This window comes from Aristolochia californica, unplaced genomic scaffold (genome assembly GCF_029961685.1).
Source record: "Aristolochia californica isolate CCGP_79_NKW_82.1479 unplaced genomic scaffold, dmAriCali1.0.hap1 SCAF_12, whole genome shotgun sequence".
Lineage (NCBI taxonomy): Eukaryota > Viridiplantae > Streptophyta > Magnoliopsida > Piperales > Aristolochiaceae > Aristolochia > Aristolochia californica.
This window is the reverse complement of record NW_027181793.1, coordinates 18459918-18472643: the sequence shown is the minus strand read 5'-3', so window position 1 is coordinate 18472643 and position 12726 is coordinate 18459918. Positions and strand designations below refer to the sequence as shown.

The 12726-nt window shown below is 36.8% G+C and overlaps 1 protein-coding gene across 1 annotated transcript; it reads right to left on the bottom strand.

The window, feature by feature from the left end:
* Positions 1-647: 647 nt before the first annotated feature.
* LOC137946638 (disease resistance protein RPM1-like) lies at positions 648-3353 on the bottom strand. Its single transcript, XM_068792965.1, has one exon. It carries the CDS (start codon positions 3351-3353, stop codon positions 648-650), a length of 2706 nt encoding a protein of 901 aa, XP_068649066.1.
* Between the last annotated feature and the right edge of the window lie 9373 nt (positions 3354-12726).

Sequence of the window (12726 nt, the reverse complement as noted above, 5' to 3'; positions counted from 1 at the left end):
CTGATCTGTTACAATTGAACGAGGGTGTTGGTTTGACATAGCAATGAGACGCTGCTGAAATAGCCAAATAATTGAATCCCCCTTCTCATCCTTCAATAACCGACAACCAAATGTTGTAGATTGTCCATGATGATTAACTTCATTAAAAGGCACAAGTATCAGTTTGTATTGGTTAGAATAGCCATTGATCGGACGGCTGAGATAGCCGTTAATCATGATCGGATGGCTGAAATAGCGTTTCGTATGTTTGGCACCAAATGGAATCAACGCTCTCCTATGACTTTTTAAAATTTCATTTCTATGACTTTTTACTGTCTTCCCTCCATTGATAAGACACGGCTGAGATAGCCGTTGATCATGATTGGATGGCTGAAAAAAACCTTTGGTATGTTTGGCACCAAATGGAATCAGCCCTCTCCTGTGACTTTTTTCAATTTCATTTCTATGACTTTTTACTGTCTTCCCTCTTTCAATTTTACTTCTTCTATCCATTCTCCATTTCTTACGGTTTGAGCAAAAAGCAATACCTTTACTGCTATAAGCAAAGAAGAAAGAGTTAAAATCACAATCCAAAGTATAATAACAGGAAAAATAAATAAACTTGAAATCAAACCTTTGCTGGGTATGAGATTGAGAGGATTCTGGACCTAGTACGATGAAGAAATGCTTTCATGGACATCGCCTCCCACAGAGAACTTGGATCGGATGACTGGGATGTTACTTACTTCCTCCCAGTCTTCACCTTCATCTCGCTGCAGCCTCTTCAGGAATTCCTTGGGCATATAGACCAATCGCAGCTCCTTGAGATTATCAAGCCACTTGATGCCCTCTGGAATCCTCTCTAATTGATTGCACTTCTGAATGTGAAGCTCTTCAAGCTTGGGCAGTGCTCCCGTCTCCACTTTCACCAAATGCAACTTACTGAGGCTACAGAGTTTCAGATGTTTCAGGCTTTTGAACCCTTCGTTGAACTTTAATTCCTGAATTTCACATGCTTCTTCAGCTAACTCTAACACCAACAGTTCCGGCAAAAGGAGGAGAGGTTGAAGTGGATCTGTCTTCAATTTGGAACCACTCAGAGATAACTTCACCAGATTCTGAAGCTGTGAGACCCAGACATGTAACATCTTCAGAGGCCCAGATAATTGAAGGCTAAGAAGCTGAGGAGTAGCTGGAAATCTTAAATCCAAAATCTCCTGTGAAATTAAATGCAAGGAACGAAGGTGGGTCATCTTCTGGAGAGACGCACACAGATTCTCTGCATCTGTTTGTCGAATATTTGAAATACCCAACCTTCTTAACTGGGTCAAGAAACCTAATTCTGAAAAATTTCCATGGAGAGAGCTTCCATCAATTAATGATAACTTTTCTAGATTGCTGAGAACTTTTATCCCATGAGGTACCTTCAAACCCTGTTGGAGCCAAGCTAGAAGATGGCTTAGGTCTCGAATCTTTAGGATTTCGTTTGGCAGCTCCCTTATATTTGATCGTCTGACGTCCAAAATCCTTAGATTCTTGAGCTTTCCGATAGACTTGGGGAGTGCAGAAATCTTTGTGTTCCTCAAGCTTAAATATCTCAGATTAAACAGGTTGCAGACCTCATTCGGAAGCCGATCCAAGGCTACACCCTCCATGTCCAATACCTTCAGCAACCTCAGTTCTCGAAAGAGAAGTCGGGGTGATGAATCCTGAAACGGGTGAGCAGAGAAAAGGAGAAGTGAGCGAAGGTAATGCAAGCTCTCGCTTTCGAGAATGTGCTCGCAATCGCCGTCAATGACTAAGCTCCTAATGCTGCGAGACGATTGACTGCTGTAACTGGAAGAACTTGTGCCGAAGTTATCTTCTCTAGCTATCGATAAAGCCATTTCGCGAACGGTCTCATGCATTCTGCAAGTCCGGATCCGTCCAGCGTTGTCCTTCTCGACGACGACTATCAAACTCCTGGAGATGAGTTCCATCAGGTAATGCTCGGCAAGCTCTTCCTGTGTTTTCTTTTCTGGAACAGCTTGCGCGAATCCCTCGGCTACCCAGAGCCGAATAAGTCTTCCTCTCCTTATTGTGAAGTTCTGGGGCAGTAAAGCAAGGTAGAGGAAACAAGGTTTGAGATAGGAGGGTAATTCACTAAAACTGAGAGAAAGAAATTTCGTCATTATATTCCTCTGTAGCTGAGACCCAAGTCTGGAAGATACTCTCCCCCATGTTGCAGAGCTTCTGTCCATGGTGGCTAGAAGACCAGCTAATGTAACAATTGCCAGGGGCTGTCCCCTGCATTTTTCCACCAGATCTTTGGACTTCTCTGGTAGTTCTGAAGAGGGATCAGCATCTCCAGTAACCTTCTTGCAGAAAAGATCCCAGGCGGCGTTCCAATCAAGAGGTTGAAGATTATATACATGCTTATAAGTTGTCACACAACCGTATGCCACTTCAGTGGAGCGCGTCGTCACTATCACCCGGCTGCCATTTTCGTTTTCCGGTAGACGTTGAGAGAGGAACTCCCACATGTATATGCCCCATACATCATCAAACACAATCAAGTACCTGTTTTCCTTGACGTACTCCTTCAGTTTGAGGAGAATCTGGTCTTCTTTCATGGAGTATATATCAAGCGGAAGTTCACTGTAGCTGGAAGTATAGAATTGTTCCATCACGCTTCTAAGAAGATGGTCCACAGTAGGGGATTGAGTAAGGGAAATCCAAGCAAAACATTGGAAATGGTTTCTTACCCTTTCGCTTCCGTAGATTTTCCTGGCCATGGTAGTCTTGCCCAGGCCAGCCATTCCCACCACTGAGATGACAGTAACTCGTGCTTCCTCTTGCACCAACCATCCTGTCAACTCTTTTACAGGCGTTTCAATCCCTTCCTCAAGCGGCTCTTTCACGGAAAGTAGCTTCTGCTCCATGGAAGAGGTGTCTTTCCTTTCCTCTTCTTGCATGTTGCAGTTATATTTTCTGTAATCCAAGGTTTCGCACCAGTTCTTGATAGTTGCGAGTTGATTTTCCATATGATGACGGGCTTTCATTTGACGGATGAGTCTACCAGCTTTCAGAAGTAAAACTACGGGGCCATGGCCATAAGGCTTTGAGAAGCTCAAAAGATACTCGTCAAGGACATCCTCTGTATCGTAAGTAACTTTTTTGATTTGCTCCAGCAATGCATGAGCGTCTTCATCAGTTCTCTCTCGATCATGCGCATCCAAGATGAAGTATTTCAGCTTCTCCAGATTATATTTGATTTGCTCTATTTCTTTTGAAGAGGCTGAAAGCTTTTCCTCTTGCTCTGCCAGCAACGACATCAGACTCTGGATTAGAAGCTTTACACGCTTTATCAGGCCTTCGCCCAGAACATTCGCCATCTTTATGCAGAATATATGGACTCGAGATGAAGAACAATTGAACGTAAACAAATGAATGGAAATATGCAGGAGTGAAATGAACAAATTTTTGAGGAAACGAGATACTTAAGAAGGATGAAGACTAATAGAACAAACAAAAGAATGAAAATATTTGAAGAACATTGATGAATAAGAGGGAAGAACACACAAGATTTATGGAGTTTTGATCTTTAAGAGTTGGACAAAGATTGAGAGAGGAGGGAAAAACTTCCAGGAATGCAGGAAACTTTGCAAAAAAGTTCAAAGTTTCTGGTGTTCTAATCCGGATCCAAGACTTTATACGGAAAAAACAATGAAAGAGAAAGTTGACCAGCTGAAACATTTTTTTTTTACAAGTGTTCAATATCGTGTTAATTGCAATTCAGCTTAGACTACTGAATTGGTCTGCCAATCTGCCTACTGTTAAAATTTTCTAAGTTTCGGCGACCGAACCCTGCCCAATTCCAATATAAGTAGGTTTTACAAACAATGGATTTGGTCTTCGGCTGCTCCGAAAATAGTTTCGTTGTAGTTCCAGAGATGAAGTTTAGAAATGGTAATTACAGAGAGCCTCTGAAATTTCATAAAATAAAGGGAAGGAATTGAAGAGAAATTTTCATCTAGATGGACAAAGTTTTGGAACAGGCAGATGTATTCTTTTAAGCAAAGCTCTAGAAAGGGTATTATTGTAATGTGCATATAATCTCTTGATAAGTTGAATAAAAAGGAGAAAAAACCTAGAAAGGTAAATAAGTTTATCAAATTTTCAATGATTAACTACAACTTCAATTACAATCTCTAATTCTCAAACAAACAAAGCAAGCAATTCATCAATTACCACGATGAACACATGGAGTTTTATAGTTGCTCACAATCGATTTTTTAAATTACTAATCTACACCTGAGAAATCTCCGTCTTGTGTCCAACTTACAACACCAGTCCAATACTTGAGACTTACGATCAATAGTAACTAGGTACAAGCAAGTAGACCCCTTGAAGGGATTTTCAACAACAACTATTAATCATCTTAACCAAATCTATATTAGTTTACAACATAACAAGGATTACTTCTTTTTTTTTCAAACTAAACCCAAAGCCAAATATTACATGACCAAATCGCAAAAAAACCTACTCCTAACCCCAAGTGATGTTATCACAATAAATAACAACTTACACTACAAGAAATAAGACTTTTACCAACAAAAACTTGCTGATAGAACCTTCTCTAGTGAAAAATTCTTTGGTAACATTTGTTGGTGCATTTCCACTAGGTGACACTTCTGCCAACGATCTCAAAATCCCTTCCAACAAGCTTTGAATTTCGTTGACTAAAAAATTGAACCTTTGCCGATAAATTTCTCAAATTTGCTAGCAAAGTGTCCACCTACTGCCAACGAATTTTACCGATTCATTGGTAAAGGGTGCTTCTGAAGTACAACCCCCACCAGCGAATTTCTTAAATTCGCTAGCAAAGATGCAACCTTTGTCAGTGAATTGTGAATTTCATTAGCATGAAAATTTTATATTTAATTAATTTTAATTTTTTAAAAATTAAAATTTCCTTATTTAATAAATAATCCATTAAAATTAAATTAAATAATATAAAAATAATAAAAACTACGAAATAATAAAAAATAATATATATTTTTTTAAATTAGAAAAAATTAAATATTATAAAAATAATAAAAACTATAAACCATCCATTAGAGGATTTGGAGGAGGTTGCCTCTAAGTGTCCATCTACTACAAGAACTAATGCATCTTGCCCTCTAGGTTCTTCATGTTATTTTTTAACACATTCCATAGAGTACTTAGCTGCTCTTGAGTTTGAGAAAACGCCTCGTTAATTTCCTGCAACTCTTCCTTTATACCTGTAGTCAATTGAGATAAAGATAGTCAGGCCATCCTACTATTGATTGAGTGAAACCCAACCCCTTGTAGCCAGACCTAGCTCCGCAAAGCCGAAGCATAATGACACTCTCATCAACCAAGTCTCTAGCCTCTTGTATCTCTCGTACCAAATGCTTCATCTCTTCCTATGATGAAAAATAACATAAGTCAGTTAGAATTATTTTTGCTTAAAATAAAATATTACTTACAAGAAGTTTAAAATTATAATTATACGTCCATATTGTTCTTCAAATCCGTCGATCCACCCATACTTGGACTGATGGGTAATCCAAAATTGTTCAATATTCAAGTAATTTGTACCCTATACATTTAGAAGGATTCATGCATGTAAATTGTAGAATTTCTAGAAAAGATAAATACTCTACTAACTTGTTATAATTTGAGTATAATTGTGCATCTGTTTATAATAGAGAAAACAAGTAGAATCCAATTACAATATAGCTACCCTTATCCTAGTTACACCTAAAGTTAAATACTAAAAGATAAGTCCTAGAACAATTGAACAACTAAACATAAATAAAAAATTAACCTAACTAAAACACCTTTAACTGAGACTCTTCTGTGAGACCTCCTCTTATGAGACCCCTGTAAGACTCCACCATATTAATTCTAACTCTGTGAGACTTAGTATTGTGAGAGTCATATAAGACTCTTTCGTATATGCTCTTAAACACTGCCCCTCATGTTGGAGTTTATAACTTCTGCTTACAATGAAAAGGATTTTTGGTCTTCAATCTTCATTGGATAAAACTTTTTCATAGATGTTAAATCTTCATCATTTGTTTTCCCCCTTTCTTTTATATTTTGGTCACATAAAATTACCACAAAATGTGAAACAAAATACCTCTTTCTTGTACTTTTTGTACTTCTCCCTCTCAAACTGGGGATAAAAAGGACATAGAGACCCAACTTGGACAAAACATAATGTGGGAGAGGAAAATCACTCCTAGCCGTATGACAAAGCTCCATACACCAATCAAAATGGTCATAGTCTGAAACACACTCTACTCAATTTTAAAGGCGAAAAAATAACCCAACTTTAGGGCTTAAGAAATAGACTACTCACTTTAGAAGGGTAGCTCAAACACAAATCACCTCTTGGGTGAAGAACAAAAAACTTGACTCAAGTTGGATGTTGGGCACACTCTTATACTTTTTAGGTAGTGGATCTAGGTATTGCTCTAAAGTGATAAAAACACAAGATAAAAACTGAAGAAATACTAGAGAAAACAACTTTAATCGGAATGAGGTGACTATGCAATAGTCGTTTTTCCAAAGTGACCTTTTTAAAAAAACTAGGGAAGACTATAACGGTATAGATTAATAAATTTGATTAAGTATAATTTTTTGGAGTGACCATAATTTCTCAAAGTTAACTATGCAGAAGATACATAATCAAGTAACAAAAATGCAAAACTTGAAAACAACATCAAAGCAAGATATTCCATACCTTCAATGAGCACATCATGGAGTGATTAAGTCTGACCAAAACTCTTTAATTAGAAGAGAAATCTAGCTAAAAATTTTGGATTTTAGGAGAAAATAAACTCAATCCACGTCAATGCATGGAGAGAAAATAAGAAACTAAGGAGAGATTTTTGGCAAAATTGACCTTTGGTACTTCTGATATTGATAACTCTAAAAATATAATTCAGAATCACAAATGGTTTTTTTCTCAACAAACTAGACTTAAAGAGATTTAAATTTATACCTAATATGCTATAAAAATCTTCGTTCTTGAATCTTTTATGACTTCTTGATTTGCTTCATTCTGTAGTTTGACCCTTGTTGACTCCAATACGAATGTCTCCTTAAATATATATCAGATTGACAAAAAAATTTCTCCTTCTGAAACTAGACTTATATACTTTTCGTACAAGTATAAATTTATTCATAAAACATACATATTTTTGAGAAACAGTCTAATAGATTTCCAACTCTTTAATGTAGTCAAACTAAGTATTATTTCTTCTTTGGTCAGCATGACCATTGTCCCTTGTGAAATTGATATCTCCCTCTAGAAAAATCAGATTGAGAATTGGTTTGATAAGGTAGAAAATAGAATTATAGATATTTATTCTGACATATAAATCTCTATATATAGTTTCATTCTCGACGGCTTAAATGGCTCAAAAAGTGAAGCTTTCTTATGCTCCTCCAATCTCTCTTCCAGTCTGATCTTTACTGCTTCTAAAATCTATTTATCTTTGTAGAGAACTCCAATAGCCAAACTTCATTTTGCGTTGTAAACTAGAGTCAAAAATATTTTCATCAATATATAATTTATAGTATGAAAAGTTCATTATGGAGGTACAAATGCTAAGAAATAACAAGTACTATGACAAGAAAGAAAGAAAAAAGATAAATTACGAACCTAAACTACTAGAGATGATAGATCAGAAAAGGATCACATTATTTCTCTGGGTTGACCGAGTCAACTCACAGATCCGCTACCATGTTAAACTTCTAAAAAAGAGAAATACTTCACTAACTTGTTGTAATTTGATTACAATAAGTCTCTATCTACAATAGAGGAAACAAGTAAAATCCAATTATATTTAAACTACCATTATCCTAATTACACCCAAACACTAAAAGATAAGTCTTAGAATAATAGAACAACTTAACACAAATACAAGACTAACATAACTAAAAGACCTTTAATTGAGACTCTTGTATGAGACTCCTCCAAGACTCCACCATATTAATTATGACTTTGTGAGACTTCTTACTGTGAAAGTTATGTAAGACTCTTCCATATTTACTCTTTGACATAAATATACTCTACTAGTAGTACATTTGAAAAAAATATACTCCAAATATACATACCATCTTCTCTTTGATACACACAAAAGACAATTTGTACTATGTCTAACATTTGGTTTGCTAACATTTTTCACCATTTACTCTGGAATGTCTCTATAAATGGAAACTAGAAATGAGTAAAATAAAAAATAATTAATATTTTAAATCACAATCTTTAGAGAAATCTAATCCCTTGAAACATGTTCATGCACAACCACTGCTAGTCCTCGTGGGAAACCCTTCTATATTGAGTAGAGAGTGTCATGGGGTAACCTCCACGCTCTCTATACAAGGCGTGTGTAGTTGTTTGGTGTTGTCAAAATGCAGGACCCAATATAAAATGCATGAAAATTTGTGCTATCACATGACAATTCATATCAACATCAAACTTATCCTATTTAATTAGTTTATTATATTTACCTTAATATAACGATAAGCACAAGCATGAGACTGGAGGCATGATATTAGATGAACAGGTATATTGAGTATGTTTACAACATCAATTATGTTATTTCTAAAATAAGAATAATGATAAGCAACAAAGACATATTAACATACAAAGACATGCACAAGAGGATACATTATTCCAAACTACACCAATGACCATATATACAAAGGAAAACCAAGCTCATGCAAAGGTAGCACAAGAAGCAAAAGGGGACACATCACCCATGCAAAACCATGCGAGGGTGATGTGCACCTCATCTACACAAAAGAGGATGACCCCATGCATGCTTCTAGACATATCCATCCTTACAATCTCTGATATAAGGCTCCCACTACAACCTTCCATAGCTACTCAAGGATCTCCTACAAATCATGGTCAATCTACCCAAATCAATCAAGGAGACAAATTATCTCAAATCACGTCATCAAATGAAGAAGATTAAGGCCAAATCAAGCAACAACATGAAGGAAATCAAGATCTAACATTAAAGGGAGAAAAAGGAATGAATAAACATTGATTTATATTGATTTATATAATTTCTTTAGGACACCTAGATGGCACCTACCTAGAGGACAACCTTGAGATTCTATTTCTAAAATAAGGCTTTTGAAAAACCTGTTTAAACCATTGTAACTCTTCTACATTCATTCATTCAATACATAAAAAAATCGTCCCCTTGCCTTGGCTCTCTCTCTCTCTTGGGTTTTGGTCTTGAATGAATTAAAGCTCTCTCATTCCTACACTCATTCATTCACTCATTCATGGTGGCTTAAATTTTCTCATAGTATTAGAGGATACAATTTGATCCTAAGGAGGGTAATCACATTCAAAAAACTAGGTACTCTTCCATTAATTTCATACCTTAATTTTTTTATTATCATCTTCTTCATAAACATTGTGGATATTGGAAGGTAAGAATAGAGTTCTTCCTTCAATGCATGGATTGGATATTTGGCATGTAACCAAGAATGGCCCCATTTGAGCCCAAAAAAATTCAAAATTGATCTCTGTTGCAAAGGAAGTTAGTGAATTTACTAGGGAAGACAAGGAGCAACTCAAAACAAACTCCAAGGCAATAAACCTCTGGTTATGTGCCTTAAGATTAATCGAGTTCAATAGGGAGTCCACATGTAAGACCTCTAAGGAAATTTGGGAAAAACTTGCAGTCACACATGAAGGAACTGTTAGAGTAAAAGACTCTCGAATCAGTCTCTTGATAGCCCAATATGATAAATTCAAAATAAAATCGAGTGAATCAATTGCTGAGATGAACTCCAAGTTCAATCATATAATAAATGAGTTGAATATCTTAAGAGAAGAAACTTCCTTTTATAATCAGAATGATAAGTTCCTCATCAGCTAGAGCAGCATCTTCTGCATTCCCAAAGTTAAAAAATCCAAAACATTTGGATTTCCCATCTCCTTCTCTCATTACTACAGCACTCGTAATGTTTCCATACTCGCCAAATATTTTTTTCAAATCTTCCTCACCAAAAGTCACACCAAGTTGAAGAATTTTGACAAACAATGGACGAGTAGCATACAAATCATCCAAAAGATTAAACACAAGGTTGCCAAATGGATAAGGGACATGCACACTACTATTGTTCTCAGCAATACACAAATAAAACAACATCCATTGGATTTTTTTGTCCCTTCCCGGAATCCCCAAAAAATTTTTATCTTGTATTGCAGCCACTTCATCACACAGTTGCACAAATTTTCCTATCTTGGCAAAAGATTGAATACAAAATTGAAGTTGTCGATACTTACCCCACCCAATTTGGAAATTGGTTTCCCTCTGTTCTGCCGAGAGGTGGGTTGAGAGTGAGAGTTGGTGTCCGGAAGTCAAATCCCCCCGGAATTTTGTCTGACGGCCCTGCCGGAACCTCCTCTTTCTCTGGTGACTAACACGAGGACGTCGTGGCTTCACCGCTGGGGAATGTTTTGTCACATGATCTGAGAGGCGTTCTAGCTCCCCTTGTTCTCGTTGCCTTTCTTCCTTTCTCTCCTCGCCATGCCGGTTGCCAGAACGACGGACCCCGACAGAAAGGCATTGCGCTAGGCTTTGTCCAACGGCGAACATCACCCCTTGGGGGCTTCTCCACTTGTCAATTTTCTGAGAGGGAGGTGTCTCAGAGTTGTTTGCGTCACCTGTGGAAGACGTGTGGCTTCCCGTGAGAAGGGGGTTGAGGAATACCCCTCTGATTTCCAAAAATCTGGGTTCCCACCATCTGATTGCTGAAGGTTTGAGTCCAAATTCGGTTTTGAGGTCGTACCCTCATCCACAACGACTTCGACTGGTGAACAACAGGATGATGATTTCCCTGCTCGGGAAATTTTTAATTTATCTGGCTCGTGACCAGTCTTCCCATCCGATAAAGCGTCTGCTGCCTTTTCTTCTGTGCCTTTTTCGTGCTCGGAGGATTTAGGTCGTATGACCTTCTTTTCTGCAACATCTAGATACCTCTTTGTTGCAGAATTTTCTCGTCTACGCATTCCTTCACGTATTTCTTCCAATAAATCGATTATGGCAATACATTTTTCTTGGAATGAAGAATTGCTCATTGTGTTCCCGCTCTGATACCAATTGTAATGGTCCCGGATCTGACACATGGATTCGTAGGGAGGAAGAAGAGAAAGATGAAAATCAAGCAAAGGGAAGCATGAAAACTCTAGGTTCGTTAAGGAGAACGCACACCCCTGAGCTCATTCTCCAGGGTTCACCCTTACAAGATTTAAGATAAAATATTACAAAAATACCCTTATAAATGAAATATTCCAAAAATGCCCTTATGGCTTATTAATTCTTTAACTGAAATAAAATAAATTAAATTGAAAAAAATAATTAAAATAATAATGTTATTGTGTGCATAACACACTTCCAAGGTTATGGGACATGAGGATGACAACTATTCATGAAAATGCTAACTTTAGAGCTATAAGCTTGGAAGAGCTACTAGAAATTATTCTCACATATGAGATGAAACCAAATGATATAGAGGGAGAGTAACCTAAGAAGAAGAACATGAATCTTAAGGCCAAAGCACGTGCTGAAAGTAGTTCTAGTGAAATGAAGTAAGTTTTATCACTAGACACCTTCAAAGAGTCTATAGAAAGAAGAAAAACTTTAGAAAACGCCAATTTAGAACTCAAAATGACAAATTTCAAAGAAAAATGATATTTATTTTGAGTGTGGTAAACCAAGACATAAAAGGAACAAATGTCCTAAATTAGAAGACAGAACCCCTTCCCCAAGCAATGATCCCAAGAACCAAAAGAAGAAAGTTTTGATCTCATCTTGGGATGCTATGGAGGAAGAGTCTAGCCACTCAGAAGAAGAAGAAAGTGACATAGAACTCATGTCTTTTAAAGAAAATTATATTGAATCTACAACTTTCGAAGAGGTAAGTGACTCAGACCATGAGCATGAACTTGAATTACTTTTGGAAAAATTCATTCATAGTCTAAATAAGTATAAAGAAAAATGTAATACATGCTCAATTACGTGAGATTGAAAAGCTCAAGGAAGAGCTACTTGTCTTGAAGGAGGCAAAAGAAAGCTACATGACTAATGCCTCAAGGCAAATTGGATTGATAGATAAGCTATCGTGTGATAGACTTGTTTTTGAGAAGAAAAGTTTGGATTTGGATTTAGGATAGCAAGTTAAACATCTATCTCTGAAATCTACAGCTAAGAGGAAAATTGGGAACAACAAAACAAGGAAAATAAGAAGTTCACTCCCATTTCTCACATTAGATGCCACTATTGCAATGAATTGGGTCATTGTGCCCACATTTACAATGTAGAGAATGAAAATGGCATCAAACAAACTTGGGTACCCAAATCAACCGAAAAGGTTGTGGTAACACAAAAGAACTTGGGCAAACAAACATGGAAGCCCAAATTACTTAGCACCCCAAATGTCATCCCAAAGGGGACTTAACTTAAATGGTTCTCTAAGGGTAAAATCTCTTATGGTATAAGTATGTCTCCGAACCAAGGCACATGACTGGTGACAAAAAGAAATTCATCGAACTCAATCCCAAAGACGGAGGTCATGTAAATTTTTGGTGACAATAGCAAAGGTATTATAAAAGAAATTGGTAAAATCAGGACCTCAACCTCTTTCATATCCAATGTATTATTGAAGGGTTGATGTATGATTTGCTTAGCATTAGTCAATTCT

What these genes read in the sequence shown, in the direction of transcription:
- LOC137946638 (XM_068792965.1), bottom strand. Translation starts at nt 3,353, where the DNA reads ATGGCGAATGTTCTGGGCGAAGGCCTGATAAAGCGTGTAAAGCTTCTA.